We start from the raw sequence: 20,687 nt of genomic DNA on the forward strand, positions 1-20,687 counted from the left end.
CAATTTTGTTGAATGCAGATCAGAAACCAATCAGCACTGTATTAATGTCTTAATGTTGGTGGAGCAGGTGAACAGGTGTGAGCAGTGATGTCATGACAGGTGTGACATCACAGGCTGGTTGTGTAGTGTTTATGAGGCTGAAGGGAACGAGCGGCGACAACATGACGACAACAGCTGGTTTCAGCTGGCTGCTCTCTGGTTTGTGTGGTTCCAGTTGAAATGGGCTGTCTGGGAGGGAAGACGGAGGAAGAACGACTGGATGAAAAAGCAAAGAGAGAAGCCAACAAGAAGATCGAGAGGCAGCTGCAGAAAGAGAGACAGGCTTACAAAGCTACACACAGGCTGCTGCTGCTGGGTGAGAAACCTGTCTGTCTGTCTCTCACCTGTCTGTCTGTGTCCCCTGTATATCCTGTCTGTCTCTCACCTGTCTGCCTCTCACCTGTCTGTCTGCAGGTGCAGGTGAATCAGGTAAAAGCACCATAGTGAAGCAGATGAGGATTCTTCATGTGGACGGTTTCAACGCTGAGTGAGTCACAGTGACTTGATCAGCTTTTGTTTTGAAAAGTCACCAGTATTTCCTGTTCTGTATAAGCTGTGTCCCAGTTCAGTGGCTGCATCCTTCTGAGGACGCGTCAGCCGTTGTTAAATAAGACAGTCTAGCCTTCAGAGTACTTCCTTGTTGCGTCACCAGATGTTCCCGCCCTCACGCTGACGTCATGATTTCCCAGGCAGCGAAAGTAAGAGTGAAAAGTCGAGCAGAAAGTAAAAATGTTTGACCTCGAGCAAGTTTTGATTCTCTTTTTTATCCTCCTGATTCTGGAGGAAGAGGAGAAGCGGCTCTGTCAGCGGCTGATTTCTCTCCTGTTAGCAGAGAACTGTGGAGAAGTAGACCTGTTATTGAACCCACAGTAATGGTATCATTATTAGCATTATTAGCTAGCTAACAGTTGGGTTGATGTCGTTAGGTTGGGTTAGGCATCTGAAGGAGCCTTCGAGCGGCGTGGTGACGTAACTGGCCTTAAAATGCTCCTTCGAAGGATCCAGCCTCCTGTCATGTGACCACATAGAGTCTCACCTGCCAGCCACAGCTGAAGGTCTCACTACCTGAACACATGACACTGTGTCATAACACATAGGCAAAGAACTGCTGTCGGCTCTACTTAGTTACTGCACTACTTAGTTACTGGGCAGAATTACAGTTTCAAAGATTTTCATTGACATGATGAATATTGATCACAGTGAGTCCAATAAAGATTTTTATTTTTCAGAGAGAAACAGCAGAAGATTCAAGACATCAGGAAGAATGTGAAGGATGCTATAGTGGTAGGTCGCATAACCTGCACCACATCACCTGCACCACATCACCTGCACATCACCTGCACCACATCACCTGCACATCACCTGCACCACATCACCTGCACCACATCACCTGCACATCACCTGCACCACATCACCTGCACATCACCTGCACATCACCTGCACCACATCACCTGCATCACATCACCTGCACCACATCACCTGCACATCACCTGCACCACATCACCTGCACATCACCTGCACCACATCACCAGCCCCACATCACCTCCACCACATCACCTGCACATCACCTGCACCACATCACCTGCACATCACCAGCCCCACATCACCTCCACCACATCACCTGCACATCACCTGCACCACATCACCTGCACATCACCTGCACCACATCACCTCCACCACATCACATGCACATCACCTGCACCACATCACCTGCACATCACCTGCACCACATCACCTGCACCACATCACCTGCACCACATGACCTGCACATCACCAGCCCCACATCACCTGCACCACATCACCTGCACCACATCACCTGCACATCACCTGCACATCACCTGCACCACATCACCTGCACATCACCTGCACATCACCTGCACATCACCTGCACCACATCACCTGCACATCACCTGCACCACATCACCTGCACATCACCTGCACCACATCACCTGCACCACATCACCTGCACATCACCAGCCCCACATCACCTGCACATCACCTGCACCACATCACCTGCACCACATCACCTGCACCACATCACCTGCACCACATCACCTGCACATCACCTGCATCACATAACCTGCACCACATCACCTGCACCACATCACCTGCACATCACCAGCCCCACATCACCTGCACATCACCTGCACCACATCACCTGCACATCACCAGCCCCATATCACCTGCACCGCATCCCCTGCACATCACCAGCCCCACATCACCTGCACCACATCACCTGCACATCACCAGCCCCACATCACCTGCAAATCACCTGCACCACATCACCTGCACATCACCAGCCCCACATCACCAGCCCCACATCACCTGCACCACATCACCTGCACATCACCTGCACCACATCACCTGCACATCACCAGCCCCACATCACCTGCAAATCACCTGCACCACATCACCTGCACATCACCAGCCCCACATCACCAGCCCCACATCACCTGCACCACATCACCTGCACATCACCTGCACCACATCACCTGCACATCACCAGCCCCACATCACCAGCCCCACATCACCTGCACCACATCACCTGCACATGTCCTGCACCACATCACCTGCACCACATCACCTGCACCACATCACCTGCACCACATCACCTGCACATCACCAGCCCCACATCACCTGCACCACATCACCTGCACCACATCACCTGCACCACATCACCAGCCCCACATCACCAGCCCCACATCACCTGCACCACATCACCTGCACCACATCACCTGCACATCACCTGCACCACATCACCTGCACCACATCACCTGCACATCACCTGCACCACATCACCAGCCCCACATCACCTGCAAATCACCTGCACCACATCACCTGCACATCACCAGCCCCACATCACCAGCCCCACATCACCTGCACCACATCACCTGCACATCACCTGCACCACATCACCTGCACATCACCAGCCCCACATCACCAGCCCCACATCACCTGCACCACATCACCTGCACATCACCTGCACCACATCACCTGCACCACATCACCTGCACATCACCAGCCCCACATCACCTGCACCACATCACCTGCACCACATCACCTGCACCACATCACCTGCACATCACCAGCCCCACATCACCTGCACCACATCACCTGCACATCACCAGCCCCACATCACCTGCAAATCACCTGCACCACATCACCTGCACATCACCAGCCCCACATCACCAGCCCCACATCACCTGCACCACATCACCTGCACATCACCTGCACCACATCACCTGCACATCACCAGCCCCACATCACCAGCCCCACATCACCTGCACCACATCACCTGCACATCACCTGCACCACATCACCTGCACCACATCACCTGCACCACATCACCTGCACATCACCAGCCCCACATCACCTGCACCACATCACCTGCACCACATCACCTGCACCACATCACCTGCACCACATCACCTGCACCACATCACCTGCACATCACCTGCACCACATCACCTGCACCACATCACCTGCACATCACCTGCACATCACCTGCACCACATCACCTGCACCACATCACCTGCACATCACCTGCACCACATCACCAGCCCCACATCACCTGCAAATCACCTGCACCACATCACCTGCACATCACCTGCACCACATCACCTGCATCACATCACCTGCACCACATCACCTGCACATCACCTGCACCACATCACCTGCACATCACCAGCCCCACATCACCAGCCCCACATCACCTGCACCACATCACCTGCACATCACCTGCACCACATCACCTGCACATCACCTGCAGATCACCTGCACCACATCACCTGCACCACATCACCTGCACCACATCACCTGCACATCACCTGCACCACATCACCTGCACATCACCAGCCCCACATCACCAGCCCCACATCACCTGCACCACATCACCTGCACATCACCTGCACCACATCACCTGCACATCACCTGCACATCACCTGCACATCACCAGCCCCACATCACCAGCCCCACATCACCTGCACCACATCACCTGCACATCACCTGCACCACATCACCTGCACCACATCACCTGCACCACATCACCTGCACCACATCACCTGCACATCACCAGCCCCACATCACCTGCACATCACCTGCACCACATCACCTGCACATCACCAGCCCCACATCACCTGCACCACATCACCTGCACCACATCACCTGCACATCACCAGCCCCACATCACCTGCACATCACCTGCACCACATCACCTGCACCACATCACCTGCACCACATCACCTGCACATCGCCTGCACCACATCACCTGCACCACATCACCTGCACATCACCTGCACCACATCACCTGCACATCACCTGCACCACATCACCTGCACATCACCTGCACCACATCACCTGCACCACATCACCAGCCCCACATCACCTGCACCACATCACCTGCACATCACCTGCACCACATCACCTGCACATCACCTGCACATCACCTGCACATCACCAGCCCCACATCACCAGCCCCACATCACCTGCACCACATCACCTGCACATCACCTGCACCACATCACCTGCACCACATCACCTGCACCACATCACCTGCACCACATCACCTGCACATCACCAGCCCCACATCACCTGCACCACATCACCTGCACCACATCACCTGCACATCACCAGCCCCACATCACCTGCACCACATCACCTGCACCACATCACCTGCACATCACCAGCCCCACATCACCTGCACATCACCTGCACCACATCACCTGCACCACATCACCTGCACCACATCACCCTGCACATCGCCTGCACCACATCACCTGCACCACATCACCTGCACATCACCTGCACCACATCACCTGCACATCACCTGCACCACATCACCTGCACATCACCTGCACATCACCTGCACCACATCACCTGCACATCACCTGCACCACATCACCTGCACCACATCACCTGCACTACATGTAAGGTTTACCTGGACAGATGTTCACAGAAGAAAAACTGTAATTTCTAATGTTTTAGGACAGTTTTGTTGATTGTGTGTGTGTAGATAGATATATATAAGGGCAAATATAGAAATAGTGTGTATATATATAGTAGTACTATATAAAATATAGTACTATATAAAATATATAAAAAAACAATAAAATACTAAATATAATAAAATGCTGAAGCTGCTGTAGGATAAAATAAGCTGCTGAGGTATAAACGGTAAGTGGATCATGAGGTGGATATTGATCTGTGTGTTGTGAGCGTTATAAAGTCTGATGGCACCAGGAAGGAGCCATGAGGTCCAATGAGTCTGTAGAAGCTGCTCTTAAGTGTGTGTGTTGTGTGTGTGTGTGTGTGTGTGTGTGTGTTTCAGACCATTGTGTCAGCCATGAGTATGTTGACTCCGCCTATGCCTCTGGGTAACCCTGGCAACCAGTTCAGAGTCGACTACATCAAGAGCATCGCACCGCTGTCTGACTTTGAATACACAGAGGTAACACACACACACACACACACACACACACACACACACAGTGTGTGATGTCAGTCAGGTGTGTGACGGAGTGTTAAACCTGAGATCCTGTTCAGCTGGGTGACGTAGTGCTGCGGTGTCAGAGTTGAACAGAACGTGTGTGTGGCTGCGCAGGAGCAGAGTTCTGATCCATGACCGATCAGAACTGCTGGCTGACACTTGTGAGTGTTTGGAGCCTGATGTGCTGCTGGATGGGAGGAACCAATCAGAGAGCCAGTTGTGTGTCATGTGACGTCTGTATTGATCAGATAAACTGTGACGGAGCTGATCAGATGATCAGAACCTGCTCAGGTGAGCTCAGCTGCTTCCTGTCTCTCTGCAGCTCTTCAGTTAGCTTTACTCTGAAAACATCTCACAGCCTGTACTCTGTTACTTTAACTGGAGTAAACAAGTTGAATCAGTACTTCTACTTTTACACAAGTACCTGAACATCTACTGGAATAAACACTGTGACACCTTTGTACACCTGTAATGAGTCATGGACAGGTGAGCTGATCTCTGGCTCCATTAAACAGGTGAACTGTTCCTTTAACGCAGCACCAGGAGAGTTGTTGTTTGTTTTAATGATGTTAATGACCTGATGTAACTAAAGAACGTGGGACTGAAACCACACAGGACCACACGCTCACTGTGTGTGTGTGTGTGTGTGTGTGTGTGTGTGTCACCTGAGGCCTCATTATCCAAACATCTCGACTCTCTAAAGACACAAAGAGACAAAACAAGTGTCTTCCTGTGTCGCTTCCAAACTGCTTCAGCTTCTGTTTTTTCTTTTCTGATGCTGCTGCTGATTGGTCGACAGGATGCACGCAAATGCACACACACACACGCACGCACACACACACACACACACACACACACACACAGAGGTCCAGGTGTGTGAAGGAGAGATTATATTCTGTCCTTTGGATGCTGTGACGAAGAAATTTCCCCGTTTGCAGGACAAAAAGAGGAATTCTGATTCTGATTCATAAATAGACAAACAATAGGTTGAACCATCAGTTCAGGTGATCATAGAAAGTTGTGAGTCAAATGTTCTTCGTAGCATCTGAATTTTTTCTGACTGGCTCTGATGGATCACAGGTGATTATTTAACAGAACCTGTCTGATACAGACATCAGACTCAGACACAAACACCACAGTGTGAAATTCTAAAGAGCTCATCACTGATCTGAAAGTCAGGACAATCACTTGGAGCCATTCCAGCAGTTTCAGGTCCCAGCATCAACTGCACAACAACTGTTTGTAAGAATACAGTTCACAGTGTCGCTGCCACCATCAAACTATCACCTGCTGCTGAGAGAAAACTGCTCTGATGGTCAAGACTCAACCAGAAATCACCAAAAACCAAGTCTGCAATGAATCAGAAGCTGCTGGAAGACAGGTGTCCGAGTCCACAGTCAGGTGTGCTTTACATCAACCTGAGCTGAGAGGCTGCTGTGCTGACAGAACCTCTTGATCCAGACACTGAACCTTGAAGCAGGACCGAAGTTTCCTGCTGATCACGTGGACGGAGAAGAAACCTTCTGGAGGAAAACTTGTTTGACCACAATGAGCATCAATATGTTCGGAGGAGAGAAGGTGAAGCCTTTAACCCGGAGAACACCACACCTACTGTCCAGCATGGTGCTGGAAGAGTTCTGCTGTGGGGCGGTTCTGCTGCCAGTGGATCTACTGCTCTAAAGAAAGTAAATGGAATATGTAATGATATAACAAATAGCAGTTTGTTTATACTGTAACTGGTTAAGCCTATGACCATAAGTTAAAATGAGCATGCGCAGTAGTAGACCTACGTCAGAGGGCTACGTGAAGTTGGAGCAGATGGTTTGTAAGTTTGTAACGTAGCAAAATCTTTAATATATAAAGATCGCTCTCTCCTAAAGTATCCTCACGTGTGTTTATTGAAGAACCCACATCACAAACAAAACACGGTGTCAGAAGATGGACTTGGACGGAAAAGAAGAGTTTAACATCTGAGATGAAGACTAGCCAAAACTTCAGGTTATGCTAGCGCAGTTGGAGGCTAGCAACCGGACATCAAAGCGGTGAGAGGACATCGTTAGCCTGGTTTCCAAGAAAAAGAAAAAAGGACTAAACACATTGGAAATGCAAGCATTACAACCACCAACCAATCTACAGCTGACAGGTAATGTGGTGAAGAATTGGAGAAGATTTAAGCAACGCTTTCAGTTGTACTTATCAGCAATAGGCGCCGACGAGAAGGATAAGAAAATGAAAGCATCATTGTTTTTGCATGTCGTGGGTGAAGAGGCGCTAGAAGTCTACAACAATTTTCAGTTTGAAAATGAAGTTGACGGGATGGATTTGGAAAAGATTCTTACACAGCTCGTGGCTTACTGTATTCTGAAGACAAACGTCACGTTCGAGAAGCACAGGTTTTCTTACATGTGTACAGAAAACAGGAGACGCAATTGATCAGTATGTGACTGAGCTGAGAAACCGAAGCAAGACGTGTGAATTTGGAGGGCTGACTGACTCCTTGATTAAGGACAGACTTGTGTTAGAGATTCTGGATCATAGCTTAAGAGAAAGGCTATTGAAGGAGCAAGATTTGGACCTGGATAAGGCTATTAGACTGTGCAGAGCAATAAAACGAAACCGGTGCACAGAGACTAACGAGGAAAGAAATGTGATCAATGTGGCACTCAACATCCTCCCAGAAGATGTCTGGCATATGGTAAGGTCTGCCACAATTGCAATAAAATGAATCATTATGCACGGAACTGTAACCAAGCGGACCAGAGTAAAGTTCATGCTGTAGATGAGAGTGATTCTGAGGAATTCTATGTGGATGCAGTTACAGAGAAAAACACTGATAGAAAGGACTGGATACTGACTTTGAGAGTGAATCAAACACACATTGCAATGAAATTGGACACTGGAGCTCAGGCGAATGTGATATCAGAGTCTGAATTCAACAGAATCAGGCCCAGACTGAAGTTGCATGCAACGAAAATGAAAGTAAGTGGATAGTCAGGAGCAGCGATACCTGTTAAAGGAAAATGCATGGTGAAGGTGGCACACAAGGACAGACAGCATACACTGGCATTTGTAGTGGTGCCAAAGGAGGTGCAGACCATACCAGGCTCATCGGCTTGTGAGAGACTGAACCTGATAAAGAGAGTGCTGGTAGTGGACAGTGAGGAAGATATGGACTATGATGAACTCATGAAGGAGTGCAGTGACTTATTTCAGGGTCTTGGATGCTTGCCTGGAGAACACACAATCAAAGTGGTTAAAAATGTGCCACCGGTCATCAATCCATGTCGTAAGGTGCCATTTGCTCTACAAAAACCAATGAAAGCTGAATTGGACAGGATGGAAAGTTTGAAAGTGATTGAAAAGATCGAAGATTAGATGATGCAAGCTCAGAACTGTGCACATTCAACAGTCCATTTGGGAGATATCAATTCCTTAGGTTACCTTTTGGGATAACTTCCACACCAGAGGTATACCGTAAGACAATCCACATGATTTATGAACATCTGGACGGAGTAGACACATCGATGGACGACAGCATAGTATGGGGAAGGTCTAAATCGGAACGTGAGAGGTTGAAAAATGTTCTTGAAGCAACAAGAAAAGTAAACTTAAAGCTGAACAGAGAAAGTGCCAGCTAGGAGTGACGGAACTGACATTTGTTGGAGACATTGTGAGCAGTGAGGGCATCAGGCCAGATCCCAGAAAGGTGTCAGCCGTTGAGAACATGCCAAGGCCGCAATGTAAACATACACAGATTCAATGGAATGATAAACTACATAGGCAAATTCATACCAAATCTCTCTGAACGCATGGCACCCTTGAGACAACTGACAGAAAAGAAAACAGAATGGCAGTGGAGTCATGAACATGAAAAGTCATGGAGAGACTTGAAGACACAGCTCACACTGGAACCAGTGCTGAGGTTTTACGACCCAGTGAGGTCCATCAAGATCTTGCTGACACATCACAGAGTGGGCTTGGGGCGGGACTATTGCAAAAGTATGAAGACTGGCAACCAATCGCATGCGCTTCACGTTCAATGACGGATGCAGAGACACGTTCTGCACAAATCGAGAACATAACATACGCCTGTGAAAGATTCCACCAGTTTGTGTCAGGACAAGAAATCACTGTTGAAACAGACCATAAGCCACTGAATGACTGCCCACTAAGGATCCAACGAATCTGTTCAGCACCATCAATGTTTCTTTATGTTTATATATGATAAGATCAGCTACATCATATATAAACATCTCTGTATCACATACATCACATGACTGTCTGTGTCGTGTTTCACATCTTAATACCAAGAAACACCAACGCTTCTCTGTTTTCATGCTGTTCATTAAGTAGAGTCCTTACAGTTTCTATTGAGTGCTGTTTAAATGATAAGGAGTTATTCACACAGAAGGGGGCGGGGCCAAAGGCAAAGTTTTTGGTTGGGTTGATCTCATCTATCTGATCTATATGACACTTCCTGTTTACAGTCAACTGTCTGTCTCTCAGGAGTTCTTTGAGCATGCTCAGAAGCTGTGGGAGGACGACGGCGTCAAGGCGTGTTTTGAACGCGCCAACGAATATCAGCTGATCGACTGCGCTCAGTAGTAAGACCCACACACGCGCACACGAATGCACACACATACCCATGCACACACACACTTCATCACCCAGAACCACTTTGACACTTTAAATCCCAACAGACCAATCAGAGTGCTCCACTAACCCTGATGGACCTATCAAAGCTCAGGATGTGTGTGTGTGTGTGTGTGTGTGTGTGTGTGTGTGTGTGTGTGTGTTGCAGCTTCCTGGACAGGTTGGACTCAGTCAGGAAGACAGACTACACACCTACTGACCAGGTAGCAGACCAACCAATCAGCCTCCAGTGTTCAGGATGAGTTGACTGTTACCAGGCAGTAAAACACCTTCTTCTTCTTCTTCTTCTTCTTCTTCTTCTTCTTCTTCTTCTCTGCAGGATTTGCTGCGCTGCAGAGTTTTGACTTCTGGGATCTTTGAGACCAGATTTCAGGTCGACAAGGTCAACTTCCAGTGAGTGTGTCTAAATGTACACCTGTCACACCTGATACACCTGTCACAACTGCCATAGATGTCACAGCTGTCACATACACACATGATACAACTGTCACAGCTGATGCATCTGATCAGAGCCGTTTCTTGCTATATGATGACTATGCGAGTGCATAGAGCCCCGGACCACTAGGGGGTCAAGTTGCAAGTCCAGTCTCAATATCCGAGGAGTGACCCAACGGAAAAGGTGTGAAAAAAATCTGGCACCTTTTTTTTGTAGCACCTCTGCTGAGCCAAGGCAATACCTATGCCCACTGGTCAGATCTGGTCTCTACCGATTGGTCAGATCTGGTCTCTACTGATTGGTCAGATCTGGTCTCTACTGATTGGTCAGATCTGGTCTCTACTGATTGGTCAGGGCTCGTCTCTACTGATTGATCTCATCTGGTCTCTACCGCGCCTGCATCCCATATGGGCCCCGCCAAGCCTGTAAAACACCCATCTTTTTTCTTTTTAACCGCAATGTAGGGTTCACGTCACGAGATTGTCTCCAAAAACAGAACATTGATATTTTGAAGGCAAGCAAATATCGAGCCAGTGCATCTGAGACCCTCGTGTCACTCAGAGGAGAGTTTCACAGCCTTAAAGAAACTGCCCAAAATCTTACTCAGTCACGGGGTATTCCGCCTTCATTTCCACAAAAACACGCAAGGCGCACCAAAAGACATTTTGATGAGTTATGCAGGGATGAAAGTAGAGCTGCGCGATATATCGTTTAAGCATCGTCATCGCGATGTACGTGTGTGCAATAATCATATCGAAGGGCCTGCGGTGTAGGAGGCAAATGAACTCATCTGATTTCAAGGGTACCTGACACACTGTGCATACAGACTCTGCATGCGCAGCGATCCACCAATCACATTAGTTTTTAATCAGTGTGCCGAAGCAGACCAGCCCCTGCAGCTGGAGTGAGTCGCTGGTAACAACATTGAAAAATGACAAAACAACACGAGAAAATCACCGAAAACGCAGACTTGATGCCAAAAAGAAAACCAACGTCAGTTATCTGGAATTATGGTGGCTACAATGATGATTATAATGACCACACACGTGTTCTTTGTCGACAGTGTGTTGCATCTGTTGCCACAACCAGAGGTATCACAACTAATTTGTTTGACCATTTACGTAGGTACCACATAGCTCAGTACGACAGAAACAGGTACGATCAGTGCAGGTTAACTGTCCAAGCGAGCAGCAGTGCAGCATAACGTAAAGTGCCATTCAGGTCATCTGATGAAAATTCCTGTATTTTTTCACATCGCAATATATATGGCAGGGTTAAAAAAAATCGCAATGTCAGTTTTTCCAATATCGTGCAGCCCTAGATGAAAGGCTATCAAATGCAGAGGAGCACTTCAGAGTGTCAGTATTACGCAGCAATAGACGCTGCCATTGTGCAGGTAACACACAGGTTTCAGGGCATGCAAGAGCTGTACGGAGGTTTGGGTTTTTACGACCACAAGAACTTTTGTTCAAATCCAAGTGCTTTAGCAGACCAGTACAAAGATGACTTGTCTGCGGATTTTCCAGAACAGTTCTTTCATTTAGAAGCACATTCGTGTCCACCATAAAAGAAATCGAGCTTGGCTAAGTTCAAGATTTGGCACACACTCTATTCATAAAGCACCACTCCATATTACCAAGTGTGCCTGATGTAGCCACGGCTATTAAATTATTTCTGACCCTACCTGTAACTGTCGCAAGTGCCGAAAGATCCTTCTCACAAATGTAACTAATTAAGACGTATCTGAGAAGCAGCATGGCACAGGAGAGACTGTCGGGGCTTCTGGTCATACTGAGTACTGAAAATAAGCTCCACGCAGTCTGGACCTGAAGAGGGCGGGATGGGATTCTGCTCATCGATACGCCAAAAGATCAAAGCATGTATACTCGCCTGCAAGCCTGTAAGGAAACATGTTGTCCTGTGAACATGTATTCACAACTGACAATTTATTGATCTGTTTGATCTTTTGAAGCAATGTTAAATAAAAATAATTTGGCTGTATAGGAAAAGCTTGTTTGTCCTCACAATACAGTTGTGTAACAGTCTGAGTGGCTTTTTACAGCAGGCCTACCTGTGATTATGAAATCCTGCACTCTGAGTAATGAAGTGGAGTCAGAGTCACAGCAGCAGGGCCGCCTTCAGCACCACCGGACAAGGAAGCAGCACCATCGGACCAGGAAGCAGCACCATCGGACCAGGAAGCAGCAGGGCAGCCTCCAGCACCACCAGACCAGGAAGCAGCAGGGCCGCCATCAGCACCACCGGACCAGGAAGCAGCAGGGCCCAAAGCAGCAGAGCACCATCGGACAAGGAACCAGCAGGGCCGCCTTCAGCACCACTGGACCAGGAAGCAGCAGGGCCGCCTCCAGCACCGAACCAGGAAGCAGCACGGCCGCCTTCAGCACCACCGGACCAGGAAGCAGTACCATCGGACCAGGAAGCAGCAGGGCCACCTTCAGCACCACCGGACAAGGAACCAGCAGGGCCGCCTTCAGCACCACTGGACAAGGAAGCAGCACGGCCGCCTACAGCACCATCGGACCAGGAAGCAGCATGGTCGCCTCCAGCACCACCGGACCAGGAAGCAGCAGGGCCGCCTCCAGCACCGGACCAGAAAGCAGCACGGCCGCCCTTCAGCACCACCGGACCAGGAAGCAGCACCATCGGACCAGGAAGCAGAAGGGCCGCCTTCAGCACCACCAGACCACAAAGCAGCAGGGCCGCCTTCAGCGCCACCGGACAAGGAAGCAGCAGGGCCGCCTTCAGCACCACCAGACCACGAAGCAGCAGGGCCGCCTTCAGCGCCACCGGACCAGGAAGCAGCATCGCCGCCTCCAGCACCACCGGACAAGGAAGCAGCAGGGCCGCCTCCAGCACCACCGAACAAGGAAGCAGCAGGGCCGCCTCCAGCACCACCGGACAAGGAAGCAGCAGGGCCACCTTCAGCACCACCGGACCAGGAAGCAGCACCATCGGACCAGGAAGCAGCAGGGCCGCCTCCAGCACCACCGGACAAGGAAGCAGCAGGGCCGCCTCCAGCACCACCAGACCAGGAAGCAGCAGGGCCGCCTTCAGCAGCACCAGACCACGAAGCAGCAGGGCCACCTTCAGCACCACTGGACAAGGAAGCAGCACGGCCGCCTACAGCACCATCGGACCAGGAAGCAGCAGGGTCGCCTCCAGCACCACCGGACCACGAAGCAGCACGGCAGCCTCCAGCACCGGACCAGAAAGCAGCACGGCCGCCTCCAGCACCACCAGACCAGGAAGCAGCACCATCGGACCAGGAAGCAGCCTGGTCACCTTCAGCACCACCAGACCAGGAAGCAGCACCATCGGACCAGGAAGCAGCACAGCTGCCTTCAGTACCACTGGACCAGGAAGCAGCACTACCGGACCAGGAAGCAGCACTACCGGACCAGGAAGCAGCAGGGCCGCCTCCAGCACCACCGGACCAGGAAGCAGCAGGGCCCCCTTTAGCACCACCGGACCAGGAAGCAGCAGGGCCGCCTTTAGCACCACCGGACCAGGAAGCAGCAGGGCCACCTTCAGCACCACCGGACCAGGATGTTTAAGTTTAAAAATGTTTTACAATCTAAAACAAACATGTTTGAGGAACACTGCATCAGTTTCATGTATCGACCTGTAGAGGATCCTCATGTTCTGCTTGTATTATCATGTTCTATCAGTCTATCAACCTGCTCGTGGGTCAGCTGAAATTGTCTGATGTTAACTTGAGAGGTTTTCAGGACTCCAGCCTGTTTTCCTCTTAAAATGTAACAGATGGTTGGATCTCTGTGGATCACCTGAAAGGGTTAAAGGACTCCATCCATCTTAGTTTGACAAATTAGGGGCCCCAAAACAGCATCTTGCATAGGGCCTCCAAAGAGACAGAAACGGCCTGCATCTGATGCACCTGTCACACCTGATACCTGACTGACACACCTGTCTGTCTGTCTGCTTGTCTGCCGTCTGTCAGCATGTTTGATGTCGGAGGACAGCGAGATGAGCGCAGAAAGTGGATTCAGTGCTTCAACGGTGAGAAAAACACTGATGTGTTAAGATGTGAATATTGATTGATTGATTGATGGGTTCAGATGTAAATACTGATTGATGATTGATTGATGTGTTCAGATGTGACGGCCATCATCTTCGTGGCAGCGAGCAGCAGCTACAACATGGTGATCAGAGAGGACAACTCCACCAATCGGCTGCGAGAATCTCTGGACCTCTTCAGATCCATCTGGACCAACAGGTTCACTGTCTAACCCTCGCTGCTCTCTGATTGGCTGTTATGAACCCTCTTTGCTCTCTGATTGGCTGTAGTTGACCTTCCCTGCTCTCTGATTGGCTGCAGATTTCTGAAGACCATCTCAGTGATCTTGTTTCTGAACAAACAGGACGTTCTCGCTGACAAGATTCTGGCTGGAAAATCCAAACTGGAGGATTATTTCCCCGAATACAGCAACTACCAAGTCCCTCCAGAATGTACAAATACACACAAAGATACGCACACATGTACAAATACACAATCGCACACCTCCTGACATCTGTGTATGTGTGTGTCCAGCTGTTCCAGATGCTGATGAAGACCCCAAAGTGACCAGAGCCAAGTTCTTCATCAGAGACGAGTTTCTGGTAAAAACATGATGATGATGATGATGCCTATCTCTCTCTCTCTGACCTGTCTCTCTTTCTCTCTCTACCTGTCTCTCTCTCACTCTCTGACCTTACAATTCAATTCAACAAGCTTTATTGTCATGACTGTGGTTCACAATATTGCCAAAGCGTACAGGATTACAGAACGGCTGTGGTCGCTGAGTCTGTACATAGTCAACGTTTTCCTCAGTCTCGGGTCAGTTACAGAGCTCAGATAATCTGCCATGGAGTATTGTCTGTTTAGGGCCAAATAGCATTGGAGTTTGCTTTGGGTTTTGGTTGCGGATGTCCAATAGTTGATGTAATTGTCTTTTTTTCTTGCTATAATTTGGTGGGGCTGGATGGTGTGAGGGCGGTCTTGGTGCCCGGTGCTGTTGGAGCTCAGCCTGTGGACCAGCTGGCTGAGGGGACTCCCTTCTTTGCTCTCCTCTTGGCATCGTAGGGCTTTGTAGTGGTAGGAGCTGGGCTCGCTGGCTCTGAGGTGTTGGTAGAACTTTATTGCTCTGTTTTGGATCCGAATTAAAAGGGGAACAGGCCCAGTTCAGCTCTGCATCCATTATTGGGGGTGTTCCTGTGGACTCTGAGGATGCTTTTGCAGATCTCAGTGTGCAAGCTTTCCATTGGGTGTTTGTCCCATTTTTGGAAGTCTTGGTTCATGAGAGGGCCCCACACTTCACTACCATACAATACAACTGGTTCAATTATCCATTGAAATATTTTGATCCAGATTTTGACAGGGATGTCTATGTTTGAAGACTTTTTTATAGTCCAGAAAGCTCTTCTGCCTTTTTCTCTGAGATCCTTAATGGCCAGATTGAAATTACCCGTTGATGTGATATTTAGTCCTAGATATGTGTAGCTGTGTGTGTGTTCTATGTCTGTAGAGTCCAGGTGGAACCTGTGGGGATGTTTCTGACTCTTGTGTCGTTTCTGGAAGACCATGACTTTTGTCTTCTCCAGGTTAACAGTCAGGGCCCGGGTCTGACAGAACTTTTGCAGGTGATCTAGTTGCTTTTGTAGAGCCTCCTTTGATGGAGCGAGCAGTATTAGGTCATCTGCAAACAGTAAACATTTGACTTCTGTGTCAGAAAGGGTGAGACCAGGGATCTCTGACTCTTCCAGGGATTTGGCCAGTTGGTCGATGTAAATGTTAAACAGGGTGGGGCTCAGACTGCAGCCCTGCTTCACTCCTCTACTTTGGGGGAAGAAGTCTGTTTCCCTAGTTCCAATTTTGACAGCACATTTATTATTTATATACATTGTCTGAACAATATCGTAGATTTTTCCTCCAATACCTTTTTCTAGTAATTTCAGAAACAGACCATGATGCCAAATTGAGTTGAATGCCTTCTTGAAATCTACAAAACCAGAGCAGATGGTGTTGTTGTTCTGGTGGACGTGTTTCTGGATGAGGGTGTGGAGGGTGTAGATGTGCTCAGAGGTTCTGTGTTGTGGTGTAAAACCAATCTGACTCTTGTTCAGGACATTGTGCTCACTGAGGAAGTTTTGTAGTCGGCTGTTTAAGATGCTGCAGAATAACTTCCCCAGGTTGCTGCTGACACATCTGCCTCTGTAACTGTTTGGATCATATTTGTCTCCACTTTTGAAGATTGGAGTGATAAGCCCTTGGCTCCAGGTGTCAGGAACATTTCCAATGTTTAGTACCAGATTGAATAATTTCAACATGGCAGTTTTGATTTTCTGGCTGCTAAACTGAAGCATTTCATTTAAGATGCCATCAGGGCCACTTGCTTTCCTCGCTGCAGGGCCTGGATCTTAGCCAGCAGCTCCCCTTCATTAATCTCATAATCTAAAGGATTTTGGTTGTCTTTAATGATTGATTCAAGGATTTCTAGCTTGTTGAGCAGATTATTTTGGTCTGAATCCAGTGTGATTGCACTGTATAGATTTTCAAAATGTTTCTTCCATATTTCCCCGTTTTGAATAGCCAGTTCTTCCTTGTTTGATTTGTTGAATGAATGCCACTTTTTACAAAAATTGTTTGAGTCAATGGACTCCTCAATTTCTTCAAGTTGACGCTGTTCATGCTGCTCCTTTTTAGCTCTCAGTGTTTTTCTATATGATTTCAGTGTTTCCCAGTACTGGAGGCGGAGCTCATGATTGTCAGGTTGTCGGTGTTTTTCTCAGACACCTGCAGTCAGAGCCAAACCACTTTTCATTAGCTGAGTTTGAACCGTGATACTCAGATTTTTTCAGATTGGATAGAGATGCTGTGCTGTCAAATATGGAGTTAATATCCCGCACAGCCTGGTTCAGGCCGTCGGTGCTGTGGGGATATGAGGTGGTGATAAAATGGTCTAACTGGGATTGGACTGCTGGATGACTGATGGCTCTGTGGTCATCCTTACTATTACTTGTCCATCTATAAGGTTGTTTGGAGGGGTTGAGTTTACTGGGCTCTGCTACATGGGGGTCAGTTGGTGTCTTACTAATGTATAGGGTGATTTTGCTGTGATCAGATAAGGGTGTGAGGGGGCTGACAGTGAATGCTCTTACACTGAAGGGCTCCAGGTCTGTAATACTGTAGTCCACAGTGCTGTTGCCAAGAGGAGAGCTGTGAGTGTAGAGACCAAAGGAGTCCCCTCGAAGCCGACCGCTGACGATGTACAGACCCAGCGTGCGACACAACTGCAGCAGTTGCTGCCCGTTTCTGTTGACGGTTTTGTCAAAGTTGTTCCTGTTTCGGTGTGAAGGAGAGGGGATGTTGATCTGGCCAGGTATATGTCTTTCTCCCTGTGCATTGATCAGATCTGGTTCTTGGCCTGTTCTGGCGGTAAGGTCACCACAGATCAGCACGTTTCCTTGTGTCTGTTAGAAGCTGATCTCATCTTCAAGGATGGAGAAGCTGTTTACGTTATAGTAAGGGGACTCTGATGGGGGGATATAGGCTGTACACATGAATATGTCTCTGTCTGTGGAGACCACCTCTTTTTTTATTTTGATCCAAATTGAGAAATCTCCTTTTTTGAGTAATTGGATTGAGTGAACGAGGTTCGTCTTGTACCAGATCAACATCCCTCCTGAATCTCTGCCTTGGCTTCCACTTCTCAGTTTGGTTGATGGGAAAATGATTTCTCTATATCCTAAAGGACAACCAGCGGGCATGTCTCCTCTATTCCAAGTCTCCTGCAAAACAATGATATCTGAATTCTTCAACTCTTTCTTAAAGTCTGGGGTCTTGCTCTTAAGGCCAAAAGCAGAAGACCTCAGACCCTGGATGTTCCAACATGAGATTACTAAAGATTTAGATGTCATTAGGTTTAAAACTCAACATGTAGCATTCTGTGTTAAAATGAGATAAACTTCCAATCCTGTTGTCACTGAAGAGATCAGTTTTAGAACATGTCTCTCTCTCACTCTACCTGTCTGTCTCTCAGAGGATCAGCACGGCGAGCGGCGATGGGAAACATTACTGTTATCCTCACTTCACCTGCGCCATCGACACTGAAAACATCCGCCGTGTCTTCAATGACTGTCGTGACATCATCCAGCGAATGCACCTACGGCAGTACGAGCTGCTCTGATTGGCTGTTGGGTGTCATGAACTGAACATGTGACCCGAAGAGGCTGATTTAGATGCTTGTTTGATATCTAATCAATACTGATCGATCCCAATCTATTTACACTGCTTCTGATCCGTTCTGAGCATTTATCACCTGCAGCTATTCTTCAACAGGCTTTCACTGATTAGTGATTATTAATTATTGATTGTGACAGAATGTGATGCAGAGGGTTGTTTGTAGTGTAGTTCTGATGGTGTATGGGAGGGCGGGGTTAAAAAATGTAAAATTTCAATCTATTTTTTCATGTCTCTGAAACTGTTGAAGTATATTATTATTATCTCTGCTCTGATTGGCTGTTCACACTGAATTTATACCTGAGACATTAAATAATGAGAGTAGATTAATTTAAAGAGGAACTGTTCTGTCCTGCCTAGAGTTACTGATGAAGTCCAACATTCATGTAAACAGCTCAAAAGGAATTTAGAATAAGTGACAATAAAGAATTTTTATGTCAAACCTTTGATTTGTTGATTTTTACTGGTTGAACGTCAGAATGTGATGAAGACACTCAACAACAACCGCACATTAATACCGCACATACAGCTGTAAATATTCAGTTTTAATGACGGATGAGAGAAACACGGTGACGAGCATCAAGAGACAGAATGTCTGTGGGTCGGAACCAGTCAGAGGACTGGTACCCACCCAAAGACCAGGATGAAGGACCATCTGTGTCACTATCTCTGGGGATCATTGTCTCTGTCCACATATGTGAAATATTACTATATAATATATTTATATATATATATAGTTATTTAGACACATTGAGCTGATTCATTGGATTCAGAAGTTAAATAAAACTGTTGTTCAAGTGTAAAAAGTAAAATCTATGATATTGTTTGATTAAAACATCAGATGTTTGTGTGTTTGTGACATCACAGCCTCCATGTGGTGGAAACACTGACACAAATCAAACTCATGACTGACGTCGACTTGTCTTCATGACTTTAACATTAATTTAAATGTTAGTTTGTGTTTGCTGAAACTGATATGAGTCAAATATATTGCTGTACTACAATAAATTAAAAAGGTACTTTTACAACAGTACAGTATCTGAATACTTCTTCCAACAGGTGAATCGTCTTCACATGATGTCGCCTGTCAGCTGACCCTTCACCTGTTCTATTGAGGACGTGATTGGATGTGGTGCACCTGGGAACCACCTGTGCAGTGGTGCTGTTCAGTCCTAAATTATTACCCTCATGTTGTGGTCACATGACGACACTGGGCCAAAACACATCAGTAGTCATTGATCAGTGACGTCACAGTTTATAGTGTGGCGATGTAACTCTAGCACTGGAGACTAATGACGTCTCCGATTAATCTGCTGGAAAACTTCTTTATTCAACTTCCTCTTTTACAACCTCAGTATCAGAGGCCCCAGCACACTGCGCATGCGCAGAGGTAGTGATCCGTCTCGCCCACAGAGGATCTTTGGCCCGCTGCCTGCGTGCCCCTGCAGTGTGTGCGTGCTGGCGCAAAGCGCGGCCTTCCGCTCTGTGCTCGTCCTCAACAACAACAACAACAACCGGACAAAGTGTTTCCCGGCTCCCGGTGCGCTGACACACCCAGAGGAACACACTCACACCGGGCCGCTGTGACGGTAAGAGCCCGCTCCCCTGGCTCCGCGCTCTCCGTCCCCCCGGCTCCGGCCGCCGTTTCCGCGGGGATGGCTGCGCGCTCTCGAGTCGTTCATGGCCGCTCGAGCCCCGTCTCGTTCGTGTTATCGAGGCCGCGGCGCCGCCGCTGCTCGCGTGCCTGTGTGTCGGTCCCGGGGACGGCGGAGCGGAGGATCCGTGAGAGCACGCGGCCCGCTCCCTGTCCGGCCGCT

At 48.3% G+C, this 20,687-nt stretch overlaps 1 protein-coding gene across 2 annotated transcripts; it reads left to right on the forward strand.

Annotated features, from left to right (window-relative positions):
- Positions 1 to 188: 188 nt before the first annotated feature.
- LOC115569622 (guanine nucleotide-binding protein G(olf) subunit alpha-like) lies at positions 189 to 19,312 on the forward strand. 2 transcript variants are annotated; one of them, XM_030397634.1, is made up of 12 exons: positions 190 to 355; positions 454 to 526; positions 1,269 to 1,323; positions 5,366 to 5,485; positions 10,031 to 10,128; positions 10,326 to 10,380; positions 10,497 to 10,570; positions 14,593 to 14,651; positions 14,748 to 14,868; positions 14,971 to 15,101; positions 15,184 to 15,251; positions 18,671 to 19,312. In XM_030397634.1, the coding sequence occupies exons 1-12, from the start codon at positions 220 to 222 to the stop codon at positions 18,815 to 18,817; spliced, it is 1,137 nt and encodes a 378-aa protein (XP_030253494.1). In that variant the 5' UTR covers positions 190 to 219; the 3' UTR covers positions 18,818 to 19,312. The 2 variants fall into 2 exon arrangements, with proteins under 2 accessions (XP_030253495.1, XP_030253494.1); XM_030397635.1 differs by lacking the exon at positions 5,366 to 5,485 and having other exon boundaries at positions 189 to 355.
- The last annotated feature ends 1,375 nt before the right edge of the window (positions 19,313 to 20,687 follow it).

The sequence above is a fragment of the Sparus aurata genome, chromosome 19, assembly GCF_900880675.1.
Source record: "Sparus aurata chromosome 19, fSpaAur1.1, whole genome shotgun sequence".
Classification (NCBI taxonomy): domain Eukaryota; kingdom Metazoa; phylum Chordata; class Actinopteri; order Spariformes; family Sparidae; genus Sparus; species Sparus aurata.

What these genes read in the sequence shown, in the direction of transcription:
- LOC115569622 (XM_030397634.1), top strand. Translation starts at nt 220, where the DNA reads ATGGGCTGTCTGGGAGGGAAGACGGAGGAAGAACGACTGGATGAAAAA. An exon ending in GTGGACGGTTTCAACGCTGA is followed by an intron (nt 527 to 1,268) that starts GTGAGTCACAGT and finishes TTTATTTTTCAG; the next exon opens with AGAGAAACAGCAGAAGATTC. An exon ending in GTGGATTCAGTGCTTCAACG is followed by an intron (nt 14,652 to 14,747) that starts GTGAGAAAAACA and finishes TGATGTGTTCAG; the next exon opens with ATGTGACGGCCATCATCTTC.